The sequence below is a fragment of the Eschscholzia californica genome, unplaced genomic scaffold (assembly GCF_041429995.1).
Source record: "Eschscholzia californica isolate CP2 unplaced genomic scaffold, dmEscCali1.0.p SCAF_3, whole genome shotgun sequence".
NCBI lineage: Eukaryota > Viridiplantae > Streptophyta > Magnoliopsida > Ranunculales > Papaveraceae > Eschscholzia > Eschscholzia californica.
In genome coordinates this window covers 15,603,442-15,625,727 of record NW_028238420.1, presented here as the reverse complement: position 1 = coordinate 15,625,727, position 22,286 = coordinate 15,603,442, and the positions used below count along the sequence as shown (strand labels likewise).

General features: G+C 35.8%; 2 protein-coding genes across 3 annotated transcripts; both read right to left on the bottom strand.

Annotated features, from left to right (window-relative positions):
* Nucleotides 1-540: 540 nt before the first annotated feature.
* LOC147548675 (uncharacterized) lies at nt 541-3,458 on the bottom strand. 2 transcript variants are annotated; one of them, XM_086672036.1, is made up of 4 exons: nt 3,097-3,458; nt 2,260-2,882; nt 2,031-2,136; nt 541-878 (listed from the first exon to the last, which is right to left on the bottom strand). In XM_086672036.1, exons 1-3 carry the CDS (start codon nt 3,212-3,214, stop codon nt 2,041-2,043), a joined length of 837 nt encoding a protein of 278 aa, XP_086528162.1. In that variant the 5' UTR covers nt 3,215-3,458; the 3' UTR covers nt 541-878; nt 2,031-2,040. The 2 variants fall into 2 exon arrangements, with proteins under 2 accessions (XP_086528162.1, XP_086528163.1); XM_086672037.1 differs by having other exon boundaries at nt 2,031-2,130.
* A 12,127-nt stretch (nt 3,459-15,585) lies between these two features.
* On the bottom strand, nt 15,586-22,069 carry LOC147548674 (uncharacterized). Its single transcript, XM_086668098.1, has 5 exons — nt 21,671-22,069; nt 18,244-18,302; nt 18,049-18,135; nt 16,761-17,536; nt 15,586-16,625 (listed from the first exon to the last, which is right to left on the bottom strand). The coding sequence occupies exons 1-5, from the start codon at nt 22,067-22,069 to the stop codon at nt 15,586-15,588; spliced, it is 2,361 nt and encodes a 786-aa protein (XP_086524224.1).
* Between the last annotated feature and the right edge of the window lie 217 nt (nt 22,070-22,286).

Here is a 22,286-nt window from a genome sequence, read left to right as displayed (position 1 = left end):
CACTCGTCTGTGTCTAAATGATATGTGATGTGTACAACATATGCCACAACTACGTGTGGAAGACTCATCCCATGACCAATCCAACATGCCTTTTCATGTGAGAGATCTATACTTGCATCATTCTTGCGTATTGGTTATGGGTAGGATTTGTTGTCCAATCACTAATGTGACGCCCAACCCTCACTCCTTATCGATATTGTCCCTGCTTAAGACACCTCTAATCCAAACTAGGTTTTTTTCGAAGGTTCTACGAGCCAACCCAGAAGGCCTCGACACTTGCTAAGCTTTAGCTTAATAACCCTGGTGATTGTGGTCATTTGAGCAACAATTTCCAGTTGGTTTTAGCGGATGGTTCCTTTTTCTCATGCAGACGGATGCTGAAGGGAGCTGAGTTTTGACAAAAATGATCTAGTCTTCAGGAAATTAGACAAGAGTAGAAACCCCCCAACCCACGTCTGATGGTTGCGATAATGAAAAATGACCAACTGGCGAAGTCATGGTGTGCAGTCTATATCCATCTCATACTCACCAAGAATACAATTTTAAGACAAGACTAATCAATTTAAAACTAGTATTCCATAACAATATAGGGCGAAAAAAAGTACTACTACATATTTGGTTTATAAAGTCAATCATGAACTGTTACCACCGGCGAGTTCCAACAGTCTTGCCTATCGCACAACTGTGATGTAATATAAATTTGATTTGATCAGAAGCCTATATATGATTCAGAATAATGCCATACTAAATCTTCTTAAACGCCATACTGTACCAAAAATCCTCCCCCCTCCCCCAAAACAAAATTACTAAATGCGAACGGCATGAGCTTCTGTAAACCGATCGAACTTATTCCGCCTTCAGTATGAATAAGGATGTATCTGCATAAAGAGATGAAGAAAGAATTTTTTGGTTACGTAATATGAACCTTGAGCAACTTAAATCACCTACATAAAATTCTTATATAACATGAGAAATATTTCGAATCATGACATCTCTGCAGATCAATTTTTATCAAAGAAACCATAGTTCCACACTGACATTGTGAAACAAGATAGAGAAGCTTACATCTGATGGAGAACCTGCAGAAAACAGACAAAAGGTCGAGATGACCTACAAAACGTATATTTGTTGTGTATGTTCCAGTATTTAATGGCATAAAAACCTTAACGTGTGTCTGTCAAAGGTCATGCCCTGGGGTTTTCCATGACTAGAAAATGCATTAATTCATTTGGTACCTCACCTCTCTGATTTAGTGCTATTTTGAGTGGTGATAGTGGGTCGTCCAAATAACTATACTGTTATATGCTAACATATTGGTTATATGTTTTTTTTTTTGAAACGTCTATATTGGTTATATGTTGATTTATCTAAGCGACAAACTTATTATAAATAGAGCCGATAGTCATATTCTATAATATGAGAAGTAATAACCATATACATTTCTACATAATGTTGGCATCTCACAAGGTAAGGCCTTGATCCACTTCACTACCTGTAGACTTCTCCACCCCTACTTTTAACTCCTACCAACCAGTCTCTTGATAATCATAACAACCAGTCTTACAATGAGTAAAAACCCTACTTTCTCAACTGTCATGTTATACAAGACAGTGAAGACACCAATCAATATTCTTTTTTGCATAGACCAACTGATGTTTTTGGTTTGTAGCAGTATGGAGAGCTTCAATTATTATGCTTGCATACAATGTCATATGTTAGGTTTTGCTTCTTGTTCTAAGAACACTACAATCACAGCGAAGAACCAACGAGATCATAAGTCATAACAACTTGAGTGTTTTAAACATAATAAAGTACACATTTGAAAATAATTTGTTTACAAGAATTGGGCACTTTCTCCTCAAGGGTTCTCATGCGAGCGAACTTCATAAAGATATTGCTATCAAACGAGTCATCGTTTATAGACGAATTGCTAGGGTATCAAGATGGTAAACTTGAAATCACTCTAATATGAAACGAAACATGTGTAGAAGAAATATTGAAGTACAGAACCAACTAACTTAACTATTCACCTGGTATTCATCAACGATGAGATCCTGAGAGAAGTTCAAATAATCCACAACAACTCTTCCATGACGTTGGTTCCGCTGCTGGAACAATTGTTACCTGTTTCTGTTGCTGATGAATTCAAACATCAAAATACGAACATGACAATTCGTTATTCAATCAAATGTGAATAATTCATAAAAGCGAAACATAATAAAGCAAATTTTATCGTCAATTGCAATTACAAGACCAGACCTGCTTTTTGGAGCTTTCAGCTATCTCAGTCTCTTTATGATTTTCACCTCCATTACTAGCATTTAGATGTTGAATTTCTGAAGGCGAATCAATCGATTTCACATCCTCAACTTTCTCAAGCTCAGTAACTGGCACCACTTGGGTTTTTACATCATCAACCAAGGAAATAGTCTTCTCAAACCGATCGACTGGAAGAGCATTATCAACACTCGAATCAACTACAGAAACAACTTCATCAATGGAGTTATAATCCTTCACATTCTTTTTGAATAACTCTGATTCCTCTATTTCAGAGGAATGGGTTTTCTCAACCAATTTAGATTCTTTATCAGAACTACTATCAGTATCAGATGATGAACCACTAACACTAGACTTCTTAGGAGATTCAACATACTCAATAGAAACAGTTCCACTCTCATCACCCCCATCTGTTTTCAAATCTCTCACTATCTCAATCACATCTGATTTACTTTCAGATGGATTATCTCCACCATTTCCAGATCCTTCTAACATGGGTTTGTTTTCAAAATTTGATAATCCAACAGAAACAGAAGAATCTTTCTTACCCACAATCAATTCATCATGATTTTCATCTTGAGGTATAGTAGTACTAGTTGTTTCCCCTATATAGAGCCAGAAACCAAACAGATTCAACTTAATAAACAATATAAAACTAAAATTAATGAAAATTAGGAATCAATTAAAGAAACCCATATAAAGATCAAAAAGAAAAAGGAAATGAATAAAGAAAAAAAGGTAAGGAATATATCAAAAAAGTAAGAAAAAGAAAAACAACAAGAAACCCAAAAAAAGTAGAGAGATATGAGAGATGGGTACCTTCTAGTTCTTGGGGTGGGGAGTTATTTGGAGGAGATTGGATGTTAGATGTTGTTGATGCTGATGCTGCATTTTTTTGCTTTCTTTTGGCAGCAGCTTTCTTCTTCTTTGAACCCATGATTGAGTGTTGTCTAACAGAATTGGAGAAAATGAGGGGGGAGATTGATTTGATTAATGGTACCCTAAAAGTGTGTGAATGGTGATGATTGATTTCTCTTCTCTTCTCTCTCTATCACTCACTTCTTTCTCTCACTAGACATGATAGTATTTATGTTTGTTTCTTGTTGGGGTTTTCAATCGACCTATCTTTTCGTTTTAAATGATCCCTAATACGTTTTTAGATCTCCAGGTTTGTATCACGTGAACTCTCACGGGACTGATACCTGATATTCTGATAATTATGGGACAATTACAAAATAACCCCCAAACATGACCAACTCACCATTTTCCTCCCAGATTGTTCAACTCGGCGGTTTCACCCCCTAACCAAGATATCTAAAATTGGTTTTCAAGTGTGCCCTTCTTTCATTTTATATTTTTTTTGCTCTTCTCTCTTCTTTTTTTCTCCTTCCTCTCAAATTATTCGTCATCGTCGTTGGTTACCCTATGAATTTAAGCGATTCACTCTTGAAAGTCTAATTTGTGAATGTCTAGCCATTTGTTATCATCTGAAACTAGATGAAAATATTGAAATTATAGATAAACTATAGTTTAAGGTGGAAGGAGACGAGAAAGTGTAGCTACACCAGTTTTGCAATTGGATCATATTTCTTACGATCGATTGTTGTAGAATTAAAAAGAAAGAAGTGTCGGCGTAACAAATTATTGGAAAATGAGGCAATGGTCTATACAAAATCACATTTTGAGGTGCTTAATAAGATAAGGAAGACATGATAATTAATAGGTTTATGAGGCTACTATGATTTCAGAGCAAGGAAGAATAAAAACACATGATAACTTCTAGGGTTTAAATGTTACGACAATTAGAGAGCCTTTTATTGTTGGGGAAGGTTGATAATAGAAAGGTTTCAGAGAATGTAATTATTTTTCGAATGATTTATCTAGGTGAAGCATAAAAGGAACCAGTTCGTGATGTCAAAGAATTTTAAGCTCGAAACTTTGACAAATTTCAGAAATAATGTACGGAGGAGGAATGAAATATATCTCTTTACTTTCAAATATTTTCTCTTCTCCAAGGAGAGGGCTCCCTTCCAATCCCCTCTGCTAGAAAGGTGACTCTCTCCCTTGATGAAGAGGATGATTCAATGCAACCTCCTCCAAATTAATGATATTTATATGATCTTGCACGAATTTTTAGAATGATATTTTAAATCGTAATAATATTGTAAATCTACTGGTTGATCAATCAAACCAAATTGTATTACCAAACAAAAACAGTTCGATTTTTTTTTTTTTTTTTGCTCAGCTATGTAGTTAAGTAAAAAATGGCGTGGAATCGATAGATACTCAACAATAATAATTATATCCACCACATTTTATGGGGTTTATTATTATAATTACTAACGATTATTATCTATGAAACGCTAGAGGTATTTTCATCTCGCAATTCCCCTTATTGTTTTAATTGTTTCTCCTTCTTTTCTTTTCGTTACTCTCTTTTCTTTCTTGCTAATTTCATATTTTTTTCCTTACCTTATTCCTAGCTCCTATTTTTTGTCTTTTGTTTTCTCTCTCGCCTTTCTTTATCTTTTCTTCTTTGACCTCTAAACAGGCTCTCTTTCTTTTTATCGTATAAGATTTGACAAAAATCTTTCTTCGAAATTCAAATTTGGCAAAGGGTGAAAGTGGTCATTATCATTCCTTAGTCATATTCATTCTTTAGTCATTCTCAATCATGAAATTATTTTTATTTTACTTATGCTTCATCTTCTTTGACGTTTATTTTCAAAATGTTTTTTTTTCGAAATTTCTTATAGGAGATGGTGTTGATGATGATGGTGATGAGTACATAAAATCGTACCTGAATATCTAATGAGCTCCACGAAGTGAGAGATACGCGGTAAACGACATGACAAAGAAACTCTAAACACGGATCTCGACTTACTTTCCTTGGGACGGAAGTGTTGCCTTCCGCAGGATAAGACGAAATCAAGAGAATATGATAGCAATCCTTATCATACGGCAAAGAATCTTCGACGATAAACCCGAGATAGAAAGAAAATCTCGTATCCATTAAGACTTACCGAGAAATAAGGCCAAATTTCTTATCACATCTCATCACCTCGAATGTACGCCTTACTTCTTCAGGATCCCTAAAACTCTAGCGAGTCGTCAAAGAACATCTAACTGTTTATCACACCGGAGAGGGACCCGGAGGCACATTTAATGTGATGAGAATGTCAAATTTAGGTCATTTAACTTAGATGAGTTTGACCCTTTTATGCCTAAATTCTAATAAGTTGTACTAATTTCATGCAAAGATGACATAAATGGAGACAGACAACGAACTGAGCAAAGAAATAAATCCTGGGTACGTGAGTCAAGAGAGCTTACAAGAATCAAAGGGCAAAACCCTAAAGTTGGAGGAGCAAATGAGAAGCAAATAGATCCTGAGTTATTTAGATCCCAATAGTACCCTCTTCATACTTCATTTCTATGTATATTTTCTAACAATATTTCTTTAACAACACTTTTATCTCTCTTCCTCCCCTTCCTTAACTTCTTTACGGAATCATTTAACTGTGTGTACTAATTATTTATATTTAGATTTTAGCCAAAACAACTCAAGGTTAAATTAGTTGAGAGTGTGTCTATTACGTCTAGAGATCATTGGTTTGAACAACACATACATTTTTTTTAACAATTCCCACTTATGACTAATTTGCATATAGCTTCGTAACGAAGCTTCGCAACTCGTCATCGACGATGGTATTCATTTTTTACTGTTTAAAATAATTAAATTTGCCCACACAAAGAAAACTTTTTGGGTCTGTCACTGCTGACAATAGTCGTTTGTCAGCGACCATTACCAAAATGGAGTAAAAATGGTAGTGTGGTTGCGGGAAACAAAAGAAAAAACCAAAAAATTTCACTTTGTTATAAAGAATGTGGATGCCCACAATTTCCATAAACCCACCTAGATATAATGCCCACAATTCCCTTCGCCCTGGCCCCCCCAAACACAGTCACTTCTGGATCTATAAGAACATCAATAAGAGTCTGGCCTCCATCACTCCCTTGATGTTCTGGGAAGTCCATAAGGGAACCAAAATCAACATCTGGATTGACTACTAGATTCCAGGTCATCCTCATCCCATCATCAATCACACCAACTCTGATCTTCAATGGGTGGAACAACTTATCCACAATAACCAGCGGATATAATTTACTATTACTACTATTTTTAACCCACAGATTTGCAGTATTATTCGTGATTTGACTTTACCGGTCGGCGACCTTCGCCGTAGAAGACAAGGGTGAGTTGAAGAGAGAGGTGACGTGGATAGAGATGTGAGGTGAAAGTGAGGTGGAATTTCATAGGTTATAATTAACTTTATTTTGAATAAATACATATAGGAAGGGTACTTACGACATTTACACTTAAAAAAGGGGTCATATTTGAATCTATGAAAAATAGGGAGACATAAAAGAAGCTGGTCACAAAGTAGGGGGTCAAATAGGAAGCTGATCACAAGCCAATAGGTTGGCACCCACTTAACCTTTAGATTAAGCACACCAATTAGGTTGGCACTCACTTAACCTATCAATCATTTCTAATTATCTTTATATTTGAAAAATAAAATTAAAAGACAACATGATAAAATAAGTAACTAATCTTCAATAATTAATTCATCTTCCACCTGTAGATCTTCAAATTCTTTTTGAAGTTCTTGGTTTGTCTAGTTGCAAAATCATCCCAATCTTTCACACAAATAATTGCTTCAAAAATATCGTCATTTAACATGTTCCTTCTACCGGTCAAAACTCGTGAACATGCACTAAAAGCCGACTCCGATGCAACGGTTGATGCGGGAGGAGAAAGTAAAACTAAATCACGTGCCATAATTTGCATAAGTGGGTAATAAATTCCATTTTGTCTCCCCCATTGTAGAACATCGAAGTTATCATTTATGCTTGTGTCATTGTCTAAAGCAGCTTGTAAATACATTTTAAGTTCAAAACATCACTACAACCTTGATTATTTCTTTTACGTAGTACCAATCTTTGGCATGAATGATTTTCACTAGACGAAGCAATATTTTGACTACTTTGAATCCTTTGAGTACCATATATCCGTTCATATTGTTCATATAAATCTTTTAATAAACCATACACATATTCTTCAATTGAAAATTTTGGGTGATTACCAAGGTTATCATAAATATTAAATAATATAAGAGAGGTATGTTCTACCTTTAATCTAGGATCCATGCCATGCATGAAGCTAAACTGAATAAGTTAGGAATTTCTTGCAATTTTTTTTTTGAATTTTAGCTCTATTTTACTAATTACATTATCATAAATTGGATAATGTCTACAATTAACAAAGCTTCGGTCATATCATATAGTTCTCTTAATACTAGATTTGTTGTAGGATAATAAATACCGGATAATATAGTGGTAGATTTATAGAAAAAAAAATTTTAGAACATTTAAAAATAAATCACATTTTTTAAAATAAAAAATATTCAAACCAAATTGATTTTCAAATCCAACAAAGTCAATAACTACATCTTCATACTCACTATACGGTTTTAACATTAGATATGTTGCATTCCAACGAGTGGGTTCATCCCCCATAAATTTTTTGGGTTATAGACCCCTAGCTTTACACGTTTCCGAGTAATTTTGCTACTCTACTATTTGAACTATCAATGTAAGTAAGAGTATCGGAAATTTTTTCAATAAAATTAAGATTCTCATCTTTTGAAATTGTTTTAATACCATCTTTAACAACTAAATTAATGAAATAACATACGCATCTAACATGAGTTATTTTTTACCGTAAAATTCATTAATATGTCGAGTTCGAAGTAAAGACATGGCACTTATATTAGCGGACCCACTATCAAAAGTAATACTAATACATTTTTCCATAACACCAATATTCTCTAAGTATGCTAGATATGTATTGATATATTTGATTACCATCATGAGGATAACTACATAACCCAGAGCCGTGGCTGAGGGGGGCGGGCAGGGCATCCGCCCTGGGCCCCCACCACAGCAAGGCCCATTTTTTCTAAAAGTCTTCATATAGATAGTTAACAGCATCATATTTAATAACAAAAGCTTAAGAGCTTTATTGGTAATGGTCACGGGTTTCCAAAGAATTGACCTGGGTTCAATTCCTGTTATTCTACTTTTTTTGGTTTTTTTCTTTTTTTTTCAATTGCTAAAAGAGCCTTTCTTTTTGCTCAGCTATACTTTTTCTTTTTAATAATTTTATTATTTTGAGTGAATTTCTTTCATTTTTTTGAATTGGGCTGGACGTCCAAAATGGGTTGGACGTCCACGGTTGCCCATAAATAAACGAGAGTTCCATTTTGTCAGGCCGGGACTTAAAATGACGGAAACAGCCCCCGAGTTCATCGAATTTACGCCCCGTGCCATTGAAAATTAACCGGGATTTGGCGAATTTTTTGGCGCGATTTCTGACTGATTCGAGGGACGGAAGTGGCGTTTCCTGCAAACGGTCACTTCCACATTAACTTCTTCCCACGCCGAGTCCATCCCACGCCTATTCCCAGGTAACTTTGCTCCTTCTCAAGAAATTTCTTTCTCCAACTTTTACTTCATCCTTCATCTTCCTCCTGCATCTTCCTCCTTCAACTTTTACTTCTGAAGGGATTCAAGTTTTTTTGAAGAAAAGGAAGGGATTCAAGTCTGTTTGGAGAAAGAATCTACAAGTTTGTGAAGGGATTCAAGTAGGTTTTACTTCTATCTCATCCCCCTAAACTTGTTTGATAAAAGTTTCTTTGATAAAAGTTTTTTGAAACCCTAAAATTTGTGAAAACCTTAAATTTCTGACGCAGATATGGTGATTGATCTTTCTTTTTGGACGCAAGATTTTAGAAACCCTAAAAGTTTATAGAAATAATCTCTTATTGTTTGTTTGAAACCCTAGAAGATTTTAGAAACCCTAGAAGTTTTTAGAAACCATAAAATTTGTGTATAATCTTTCATTTCTTTGACGCAGATATGGTGAAAAGTAACTATACAAACAAGAAATCAAAGGGTGTGACTATCATAGAACCAACTTCCAGTAGAGATATATCAGTAAAGGAAAGACCTATAGCAGAAATTCTGGCTAGAAGAACTAGTCCAAGAAAGAAGAAGGTATGAAACTGAAAAAAAATCATTAGTTCTTGAAAATGTTTCTGGTAAATGTTTTTATTCTGGTAAATGTTCTTTATTCTGGTAAAAAATATTTTGTTCTTGAAAATATTCCTGGTAAATAAATGAATTTCTGGTAAATGTTTTTTATTCTTGAAAATATTTTGTTTTACTGTGATTTGGATTTGTCTAGTGTTCATGGGAATAATATTTTGCGCTGTAAATTGTTTTATTCCTGGTAAATAATTTTGTTTACTGTAAAATGTTTTGTTCCTTGAAAATATTTTATTGTACTGAAATTATTTTGTTCCAAGTGATATGGATTTGTTCATGGGAATAATGTTTTGTACAGTAAATTGTTTTATTCCTGGTAAATCATTTTGTATACGGTCAATATCCATTGTAAATGTTTTGTTCCTTGAAAATGTTTTTTGGTTCCTGGTAAAGATGACCATGCATATGAAGTGTTTGTTGTAATGTGTGACACAACAGTCTTTCCTGGTTGTTAAATTTTTTACAGGTAGAAACTACTGAGAGCATTGAAGTAAAAGACAATGCAAAAGGCAAGAGAAAAGCTGCACCAGAGAGAGAAGAAAGCACCAAAAAAAAGAAAGGAAAGAAATCAAAAACAGAAGTTGGAAACTCAACGGGTGAACGGAAAAATAGACCACCCAACCTTGCAGCACTGGTGCCGAAGGCTTACAAGTATGCCCTTCGACATACATGGAGACAATTGAAGACCACATATCCAAAGATGTCGACTAGACAGAAAGAGTTGTTAGCCGCTACTCCATTTAAAAATTTGGTGATGGCTTTTGTTGAGGACAAAATAGATTGGGATAACATAAACAAACCCAACAAGGCTATCTTTGAAATTCTCTGCCTCTATTCTAGTTCGACAGAAAAGTTTACATTGGCGGGGAAAGAAATGCAACTGAAACCTGAAGATATGGCCCTAATTCTAAGTATGCCATTGTCAAGAGAGGTGAGAGAAATCTTCCCTAAAAATAGATCAGTAAAGCAGCCAAAAATAGATTTCTGTATGAAGTACTTCGGTGAAATCCCTGGAATGGTATCATGCATACAAATATCCAATGCCCTGAGAATTGCTGTCAACGGAGAGGTAGATGACATGGATGTGATCAGGCTGATCATCATGTCTATTTCTGCAAATGTTTTATTTGCTCCGCTAACAGGTTACAAGGTTCCAATGCGTATTCTCTTCAACTTGCAAACAATGGAATCAATTCAAACTTTGTGTTGGCCAACAGCAGTGCACTCATACCTAATTGATCGAATCAATAAGTACCCCAACGACCCACTGAAAGCTTCAGGGTGCCTTGTATTACTTCCTGTGAGTATGTTTTTTATCATTTAAATTCAAACTTAACTTCATGTGTCTCATACTCTATGTTTTTTATAGCTGTGGTTTTGCGAGCATACTCTATGTTTTGATCGAGAAGAGAGGTTTAGGGATGAGGTTCCTAGGATCGTGAGGTGGTCTTTGACCAATATAGATGATACATTTGACCAGAAGCTTGCAAATCTTACTGCAGAACAGGTATACATTTGATCAGTGTTAATGGGAAACTATTTTGTTCTGGTAAATAGAAAATGAACCATTAAATTGTTTTGTTCTTGGTAAATAAAATTATTTCCTAGTAAATGTTTAGTTTCTGGTAAATAATTTCGTTTATTGTACATTAAATCAGGTTAGTGAATCATTTGTGTACCCACCAAATGATCAAGAAAAAGAGTTGCTGTCAGCCCCAAAGAACACAGAAGTGGTAGGTGAATTGCTTCTCAAGATTGAACAGCTACAAAAAGAAAATGCTGAACTTAAAGAAAAACTGCGAGAAGCGTGCGAGGATAGGGATGATTCTTACAAAGCATATGAGGCACTCCTTCAAACCTTTTTAGTTCCTGTAGAAGAACAGGTTAGAGGAGAAGATGGACTGATCAAGGTTGCGGATAATGTGGAGGAGCTACACGCACAGAGGCATAAGGGAAAAAGTAAGATGGAAGATCCAAAAGATGGGGAGAAAGAGAAAGAAGAGAAACAGAACAAAGAGGAGAAAGGGAAGATAGGGGAGAAAGAGAAAGACAAGAAAGATGAGGGGGAAAAGGGTGTAGAAAAAGATGATGAAGAGGGAGAAGAAGATGATGAACGAGAAGAAAGTGAGGATGAGGGTAGAGAAAAAGATGATGAGGAAGATGATGAGAAAGATGATAATGAGGAACAAGATGATGACAGTGACGAAGATGAAAAGGAAAAAGATGGAAGCGAGGATGGAAGTGGCAAAGAGGAAAATGAGAAAGAGGAGAAAGATGAAAGGAAGGACAAGAAAAATGATCAGAGTAATAAGTATCAACTTAAAGACAGTGACGAAGATGATAGCGATGGCAATGAAGATGGTAATGAAATAGTTTCTATTTTATTTTATATTCTCAGTAAATATTATTCTTTTTCAGTTTTTTTTTTTTCTGAGAAAGTATAATAAGCATGCTAAATGATGAAGGCGATGAGAGAGGAAGAAAAGAAAGGCAAGCTGAATGATGAAGGCGATGCTGAGATGGATGATGAGGATGAGGTTCGAATCAATTTGTCAAGTGAGGAGCCAGGGTGGGTGGATGATACTTATGAAAAAGAGAAGCCTTACAAGAGAGGTAATGTTGGCAAATTATGTGGTGAAATAATTAAAGTTTCCGAGTTTGTTAAAAAATTATTTTTCTGAATATACATTATTTGACAGAGAGTATGAAGGATGATACCAATGAATTCCCAAGTTTTGATCTTAACTTTGGGACGCAAATTGTTGTATGGACTCCACCACCACAGCCGGACATGGAGAAGAAGGGAGATGAGGTTTGTAAAACAGCTGAAGAGAATTTCTCCGATATTGCAGAAATGGGGAGAGCATCGGTGGAAGAAGTATCCAAAAACTTGGATCATGTTGGAACAAGTAGAAAAATTACATTACCGCACGTCAGCCCCCCAAAACGAATAGTATTGAAGACACAGAAAGGGTCAATTACTAAACCAACATCTCTTATCAAAAGGGTAAAGGATAATCCCAGAACACGAAAACAAACATCCAAAGCAGCAGCTGCCATTAAATTCCCTGTGATTGATATAGAGTCGATAACAATGAAGAAACAAGTGAAAGAACCAATAAGTAACTGGAGAAAGGGAGGGTTATGGCCCTACGTTCAAGAGAAAGAAAAATCACTAATGCTAGAATTCATGACATACGGGTGGACAAGGTAAATAACTCAGTAACTGGTAAATAATTAAATGTCTGGTAAACAAAAAAATGTATGGTAAACAAATTGTGTAGAAAATGTATATCTTTCTGGAAAGTAATTGTGTGGCTGGATTGAATTCTATGTACAGTCTCGAAGTGTGAAACAAGGACAAAGAACATTGCCTGAAAGCGAAAGATTTGGATGAACTTATGATGAATCGGGGATGTGACTCGCAAATCATAGACTAGTTTGAGGACCACCTGGCACAGGACGCCAGAGACGTGAACAAAGAAGTTATTTTCCTATCTTCATTGCTTTTTGTAAGTTTCCTTGTCAAACATATAATTCACTTTTAAATGGTGTTGAGTAAATAGTAGTCTAAAATATATAACGATTTGCAGACCTTGATCAAACAAGAGCGGAGTCAGGCAAGTATTGAGGCCAATTTAAATCAGCGGCTGGAAGCGAAATATATCAAAGATCATACTACAACGTTGTGTGCGCCACTGAATACGCCGTACACAGATGACTCATTCGAGGGTCATCATTGGACTCTGCTTGTCTATGAATTCGAAGAAAATGAATGGAAGCACTACAACTCTTTACAGCGTGACACTAACCTGGTTAACCAATGCAACAATAATGCAAAGAAATTTGCATCGCAGCTGGCAGAAACATTGATAAAGATGAAGTACACACGCAAACGAAGTGGGCAGTACGCTAAAGAAAGGATGACGGAAAAGATATCCTATGTAAAGGAGGTTGACTGCCCTCAGAAAGGAGATAGGTGAGTCTCAAATTTGCTTCCTTACTTTAGTAGTTATTAAGTTTCTTTAAACTCACATTTTATTTTTGAATCAAACAGTCCAGACTGTGGACTCTACGTAATGCTCCAGTTGGAGGATATCTTCAACATAAGCAACCAGTCCAATTTCCCGGGTCCTGCTCGCAGCTGGAAACTTATGCAGACAAAGCAAGAAGAAAGAGGGTAGAAGTAACTTTCAAAATTTTGGAGGAATCAAAGGAGGTATGGAGAAGGATGATAAATGAAGGGTCATAAATAGTTGTTTATGTGAAAATTATGTTTGTGTTTTTTAACTGTTACTAAGTACTGGAAAAAACTTGGAAAGTTTTGTTATTGTGAAATTTTTTAAGTTTTACTAAGTACTGGAGAAACTTGTGGTTGTGTTTATGTGAAACTTTTGTTAGTCAAAAATATGTTTTCACTGGAAAAAATTTGTTAATTTTCCATAAAATATGCCGGGAAAACAAAGAATTTCCGGTAAACAAAAATATGTACTTGACATAACTTAGGAAAAAATATTCTAAAATCCGGGAAAAATTTAACTTTCCGGTAAATAAAAATATATACTCGACAAGACTTAGAAATTTTTCTGAAAAAAACCCAGGGAAACAAATTATTTCTGATAAATAAAAAAATTTACTAGACACAACTTAGAATAAATCGCGGGAAGAAAAACAATTTTCGGTACATAAAATAATTTTCGGTAAATAGTAATATGTACTCGACATGACTTAGAAAAAATATATTCAGTACATATTTTTACTCAAAACATAACATGCCGAAGCTTGGGCAGAAGATTGTTTTTCCCAAAAACTTAGAAATTTTTCCCAAAAAAACTTAGAAATTTTTCGGAAAATCCATATGTACTGGACAAAACTTAGCAATTTTTCCCAAAAAAACCCGGGAAACAAAATAATTTCCGGTAAATAAAAAAATGTTCTAGACAAAACTTAGAAAAAATCCCTTCGAAAAAATATATTCTCAAAACATAAAATAATTTTCGGTAAATAATAATATGTATTCGACTTGACTTAGAAAAAATAGATTCTGAACACTGGAAAAACTTAAACTTTCCGGTAAATAAAAAAATTTACTGGACAAAACTCAAACTTTCTGGTAAATAGAAAAATGTACTGGACAAAACTAAAAGTTTCATGTAATGCATTATGTTCAGGCACAATACACATTAACAAAATATAAGATAATACATTAACTTTAAACACAAATACATTAAATTCGACAAAAGATACCAAAAAATCAAAGTAGCACAAGGCTAAAATATGACTCTGTTCAAAAATTTGAAAAGCTCCCAACACTGTAAATGCTTTTCAAAGTTGTAGAGTGCCCTTAGTTTTTGCTGCTGATATGGGTGTTCGTTGGTTCGGTATCCGGTATTTTGGTGTCATCCGTTACCAAACCACTCATGGTTTGGTTAGTGATTTTTCAAACCGTTACCAAACCGGTCATAGTTTGGTTCGGTTACTAACCGAACCATCATAAGCGGTTTGGATACTACTGGATACCAAACCATCCATAAAACGCAATTTGTTCTCCATGAAAATCGGCGAATCGAGTTACTTTCTTCATACATTGACGTATAAAATCAAGACAACACTCCTGAAAAATCTGGAGAAACAATCAAACTAACATAATGCATCGAAAAAACATTTGAAACATGAAAGACATGTGCAGGTCCCCCGCTGAAATATTATATAGTAGCTAGTAACATTGATGATACATGAATTGTTTTAATCTAATACTAGCTAGTAACATTATATTGTAGTAGTGTTGTTGTTTTGTATGGGTAGTAGTTATTCTTATTTATAGCAACTTGATGAAATATATGTATTTGTATGAAATTATAGAGATATGATAGATGTATTTTAGAAAAAATTATGTAAATATATATTTATATATATTAGTTGAACTTGACTGGTTCGGTTTGGTTTTAATGGTTCCTAAAAAATGCATCCACTTACCGAACCAAACCAGTTGGTTTTTGGAAATCTACAACCGTACCAAACCACTCGTTGTTTGGTTTGGTTTGAAAACCGACTGGACCGGTTTGGATTGGTTTGGTTTGATTGGTTCGGTCTATTTTTGCACACCCCTAGCTGCTGATATAAAAACGATTTCAATCACTAAATCGCTTCGTTGCACGAAGCACGGTTGTGATAAGAGAGCTTTTTACACCTACCGCATATCCGCTGTCTCTTTCTAAAGTTTCCAGAACTTTCAATTCTTGCAGAACGTGGTATGCCCGGACGTTTCTTGGTTAAAAGAGGAAGTATCTTGCTGGCTTCCTCAAACGTTTTTGGTTGATCGAAAGATGGGACAGGGTTTATGGAATGACTATAAGTCTTACAGTATGCATCCGTTGTAACAGCGGGATCAAAAAAGGATGATGAATCACCTCCATGCACTTTAATACACAATATGGCATGCTTACAAGGGATACCTTGGACTTGCCACTTACGACATGTGTATGTAAGAGCCCCAAGGTCCACAGAGTGACTCGGCATAGACATTACTTCATACACAAATTTACCTGATTGTATGCACTTCCAGCTACAGGCAACGTTGAATCTAGACTGCATTTTTTCGTTGACCTTAGGGCACAAGAAAGAGTCCCAAGTTGCCGACTCAGTTCTTCTTGCATTCATCATGTTCATAATTTTGATGCTCAACATATCTAGCATTACGGTTATTGGAAGAACTCTCTCATCCCTTATCCACGAATTGAAGGATTCCGAGAGCGAAGAACATATTAAACCGTACCTTTTTCCTGGAAAGAAAACATCAGCCCAATGTTCCGGATTTACAGAGTGAAGAAATGCATCCACGGCATTGCCACCCATGACTACGAGTTCAGAAGTGTACTTCTGAAAATCCGATATAGTAAGGGCTCTAACAGCCTTAAACATGAGGGATTGGAAATAGTCCGACTTCTTCGCACCATTCTTTACACGTACATTCAAATCGTTTCTTAGATGCCAAACACAGAATGAATGGTGCGCGGTTGGGAAAATGTTCGAAACTGCATTTATAATACCATTGTGCCTGTCCGACATAAAAGTCAAAGACTCACTAATATCAACCATTTTCGCCAAGTTACAAAAAAACCAGGTCCAGTTTTGATCATTTTCTACATCAACGACAACATATGCGAGAACAAAAAAACCTGCAAAGTACATATCGCAGTAGGAAGAACAGGAAATAAATTAATATTTCAGCCTAAATCTTTAGGTTAGGAAATAACAAAAAAGCCAGTAAATAAAAATGTGTACCGGACAGAAAATATTGGTAAAATACTTACCATCATTCCCATTCTTCGCTACAGCTGCAAGAATGCACCCATTGTATTTTGTTTTCGCAAAAGTACCATCAACAAATATCAATGGGCGACAGTGCTTGAAACCTTGGATGCATGCTCCAAGAGCAATAAATATTCGAACAAAACGGTGCGAATCTTTATCAACTTGAAGATCAATTACACTATTAGGGTTAGAACGTGATAGGGCATCAACATACCAGTTGAGTTTGGCATAAGAATCAGCTTCCTCCCCATAGGCCAAAGAAATACTCCTGTTTCGAGCCTTATATGAATAGTAGTAGTTGAGTTGAATTCCATAGTCTTTCTTGAAAGATGTGACAATGTCTTTAGTACTTTTGGTCGGATTCTCCCTAATGTCATCGACTATTAATAAGCTAACAGTTTTGGTTGATAATCTTGGCTTATTCTCTGACATTATAAAGTCTTGACATGTGTGCACAGGGTTGTAAGCTTTTAGAACAAACATTGACCTTGACTTCAGAGGAGCCACAACGTGAATGGTCCAAGAACATTTTGGGGATTTGCATACGCAAGTAATACGATCAAGATCATTCTTCAAATAATTAAAATTGTACCCGTGCTTTATTGAATATCGTCCAAGTGCATTTCGAAAGGCGTTGGCGCCTCTAGGGAATTCCTGCCCCAAATGTGTAAACACCTCAGGCCAGCTAGCAGACCTTAGAGGTTCAGCCCTGACAATGGCAGTACATGCATCCTCAACCAAGAGAGAGGAATTTCTTGAAAAATCCCGTGGGAGACTGCACAAAACAAAACTCTTTACTCAGAAAAATTTTGTTTTCGGATAAATCAGAACAACAAACTAAATATCAATACAAGAAAAACATATCATTGGCAGGAGAAAATTTAATTTAGGTAAGGAAACAGTTTTGTTTTCGGTAAACATAAATATTTACTGACCATATTTTTGTTCACGGTAAACAGAAATATGTACTCACCAAAATTTTAAGTATTCATGTATACTGAACCAGAAAACTTTTTTATTTACCGTAAAGTAAGAGATGGTTATAAGTACACAATAAACAACAATACGTAATGACTTCCACACATACTTATTAGACATTTGTTACTGGTTTATATAAATGGCACAGGTAAATTATTATTAGGTAAGGAAACAGTTTTGTTCCTGGTAAATGAAAATATGTACTCACCAGAGTTTGGATTCTGGTAAATAAAAATGTGTACTCACCAAATTATAATTTTAAGTAAAACAATAACGAAACAGTAAAGTTCAAATTAGTTCCAAACTTACTTATTAGATACTTGATTGTGGTTCATCATTTCAGATGATGTTGCAGCAGAAGTAGATGAAGTATAGCTGAAAAAATCACGCTCCAACCTGGATAGAGAGAGAAAATAAAGAAGGTATGAAACGATAATTTAAAGAAAAGAAAAAAAATTCAATATCCATTGTATACTGTTACAACTAAGTTGAAGTTTGTTTCACCAGAGAGGACGTCGTGCAACAATGTCCCTAGAAAGCATTCCTTCAATATCCATTGTATACTGTAGGGAAAAGAAAAATAAAGAAGGTATGAAAAGATAATGTACAGAAAAGAAAAAAAATCCTTTCACTTTGTCTGTCATTTTGGAATGTCAAAGTTTCAACATAGATTTAGATGAGTACTTGTTCATTTACAAAATACATTATCATCTTCCTTAAAAGAACAAATGGAATATTCAGCTTCCTTAAAGTCTATCATTGAAGAAAAATAGGATTTGCTCATTTAAGAGGCATTACCTGAAAAGGTTGGAAGATAAGAGCAGATTCTGGTTGGAAGATATTAAGACAGTGGGTGGTATAAATAGGTTGGAAGATGAAATTTGAAAACTTTTGAAAGTGATCAATAAAGAAAGAGCGGGATCCCAAAAATTTCGCCAAAAATTTTGGCAAAATCGGGGGGAAACTCAGGATTAATGGAGGATAATTTAGAGAGAGAAAGAAAAGGAAAGAAGGAAGAAGCAGTTGGCGCGAAATGGAAGGAAGGAAGGATGTGATTGCCTGTGAGATAGGGACGGGTATTTAATGATCCCTCAAAAAACGTGGGAGAGAGAAGGGCTGGGTCAAGTCGATGGGCAAGAAAGGAAGAAAAAAAAAAGGAAAACAAATATTTTCCCTGACATTAGGACCTGCACCTCATTTTTAGGCAACTTAGGATTTTTTTTCATTTTACCCCCCACTTTTTGGACCCCTAGCTCAAAAATCCTTTTAAAAGATAGAAATCTAGGTGTTTTAAAAAAAACACCTAGACTCTAAACTACACAATCTACGAAGAAATTATATTTCTGTATCATTTTGTTCGTAAATTTTTTATTGTACAAAAGAGTCAAAAACAAATTTCGCCCAGGGCCCTCAAATTGTCAGTCACGGCTCTGACATAACCGAAGACCAATAATACGTTTACATAAAATCCATGTCTCGGAGTTAATATAATGTGCAGTTACAACTAGAAAACCGAGTTTGTTGCAGCCACTCCATATATCCGAAGTAAAAGAAATTTCTCCTTTCACATTTTGTAGTTCGTTCATCACAATTTTTTTTTGATTTTTAAGAAGTTCAATGATGCCATTCCTAATGGTATGTCTACTAGTTTTACGATACAAGGGTTGAACGGAATTCTTAAGCTAACGTTCTAATTTTGGATCTTCGGCATATGTTAAAGGTTGTTCACCACTTGCAATATATAAAGCTAAATCCTCCCTCATTTTTTTACTATTATATGTAAATAATGGTTGGCTACTATTTTGACTTCCAACTACGGTTGTTTGAGTTGAAGCACCCCCTTCATGCTTAGGTTCACAAGTTTGTAAACGTCGTTTTAAAGTAGACGACCCTTCCGAAGGGTCTCCGACATAGTCTCTTTTGCAAAACATACAAACCGCCGTCATACTTTTAACCCCTTTGACCGTTCTTTCTTCCATCGTAAAATAATTCCATCATCGAATTTCAATTTTCTTTTGAATTGTTGCGTTCCGGAGGGTATTAGTATCTATAGTTGGTTCTTCACCGGACATTTGGACATTATCATGTCTGGATGGACTACCAAAATCATAGTTATCCATAACTAACATAAAAATGAGAGGGTAGGAGAAAAGAAATTATATGTAAAAAACTCAAATAGGTTGATAAGGAAGTAAATTACTTACTTCGTTTTTGTTGAACAATAGTAAATTACTTTTTTTTTTTTATGAAAGTAGTAAATTAGTTACTTGATACACTTAATTGAAGTCTTGAATAATTGATAACTAAAATAATTAATTGAAGTCTTCAATAATTGATCACTTGACTCTTTAATTAATAAACCAATACTTGAAAATTTTGAAATCTTAAATCTTTGTAGTTTGTAAAGAATGAGAGGTAAAATAATAAAGATGGAAATTTTTAGAGTCTGAAGAGTATGGAGCTTGAAGATGAAGTTATGTAGAGAAGATGAGATAGTTTTGGATGGAACTTGAGTAAAGAAGATGAGATATTTATAACAAAAGACCCCCCCCCCCCCCCCCCCCACAACTAGAAAACGGCTAGATGGGGGGTAGAAATATTAAAAACCCAACTAGCCCTTTTTTGTACACGATTTGAAAAAAAATGTATTTGAGATCTGACTGTTGAGACGGGCCGGATAACCCGACCCGTCTCAACGACCAGTTGGGCTGGGCCGAAAACCAGGTTCTTCTCGGGCTGGGCCATTTTGGCCCAACGGGCTAAAACTATAGTCCCAACTAGGGGTGGGAATCGGTCCGGACGGGCGGGAAACGGACACTAACTCAACCGGTCCGGGCGGAACGGACATGAGTTCTAAGTGTCCACTCGGACATCCGGACAAAACGGGCGGACATTTCGGAATTTTCTCCAACAAAGTGCCCGTCCGTGACCGTTGTGATAGTCGGGCAAACCGGGTATTGGTCGGGCGGACACCGGTCATTAATGAACAAATAAAGAAACTTTTATTCGAAATTAAAAATGTTTAGTCGCTAAATACAACTTTCTAAAACTCCCACTTTACAATTTTAAAAAGTAAATGAATTCAAAATCGCAAGATAAGCATTAAGATTTCTCATGGATTATGATCGGTTTCTATGCTTCTTCTCATGGATTACGATCGGTTTATTGTGGATTCTCGGGTTATTGATGAGATACTGAGATTTTGGAGGAGATAGAGACTAGAGAAGTAGAACGACGAAGACAAGATTAAGAAAAGTGATTTCTAGGATTATTTATTTTTACTCTTGAAATCTAATGGTTGTAGCTAACTCTACAAATCTAAAGGCTTAAAATCAATCATATAGGCGGGCGGGTATAATGGGTAGGATAAACGGACGGGTGTGGACGGATTCGGTCGGGCGGACGATATAAGCGGGCGGACTCGATCGGACCACCGGGTAAAGACCTATACCCGCGTCCGTCCGCTTAAGGTCTTCGGTCGGGCGGGTACGGACCGATTCGGGCATCGGACGGTCACGGACCCTTCGGGCTCGGACGGTCGTGGGCGGGTTCCGGGTTTCCGGGCCAAAATCCCACCCCTAGTCCCAACCCGAGACTGGGAATAAACCTGGATACGAGCCGGGCCTGTACGAGGCCGACCCGACTTTTATAACAACACAATCAAACTTCATAAATTACCTCAACAACCTAGGAAACAATATCCAATGGCAATCTCTAGCACATATAGTGAAGATTCGACAACAAATAGCTTCTTTTAAAGGAACCATCTTCTCTCATATTTTCAGAAATCACAATATAAAAAAAGCGGATAAACTAGTTTTTTTTTTGTTGAACTAGCTTTCATAGATTAAATAACAGCGTTATTACAATATTTATTAACTAACATACAAGGTACATTCTTCCACTCTTTGCTCGCGTTTTTCTTCCTTGCCCATTTAGCTAATCTGTCTGCGTTGGAATTGAGTTCTCTTTTCGTGTACTTGAATTTCACCACTTCGAATTCTTTTCTGCTTTCTCGAATTCTCCGGATGTGGATTAAAGATTGCCATTGTAACGTGTGGTGTTGATTGTATAGATGTTTGATGAGGTTGATATTGTCGCTTTCTACAATTATATTCTTGAGTTGATTAGCTTTCGCCCATTCGAGGCCGAGTAAGATTGCCATCGCCTCTCCTTCTTCACTGTTTCTGGCTCTAGTGGATTTTACTTTCGCTCCTATGAATTTCGATTCTGCATTGTGAACAATCAAGCTAATGCCCACATTGGATGTTATATTAGTAAAAGATGCATCAACATTCACCTTAATAAAATTCTGGGGCGGGGTTGCCATTTCTCACTAGGAGTATGTTTGATTTTCTCCTGGTTCATATTGATTTTTGGGAGGTTTTCGATCATTCTGATTATTTTATTCAGGTCATTGATTTCATATTGAAAACAGTGGTCACACCTCACTTTCCATAAAATCCATAAAATGGTCGAAAAGTGAATATTTTCTTTGGTGTAGCAAAGATGAATTTGATTTTCCCAAGAGAAGATCCAGTCAGATA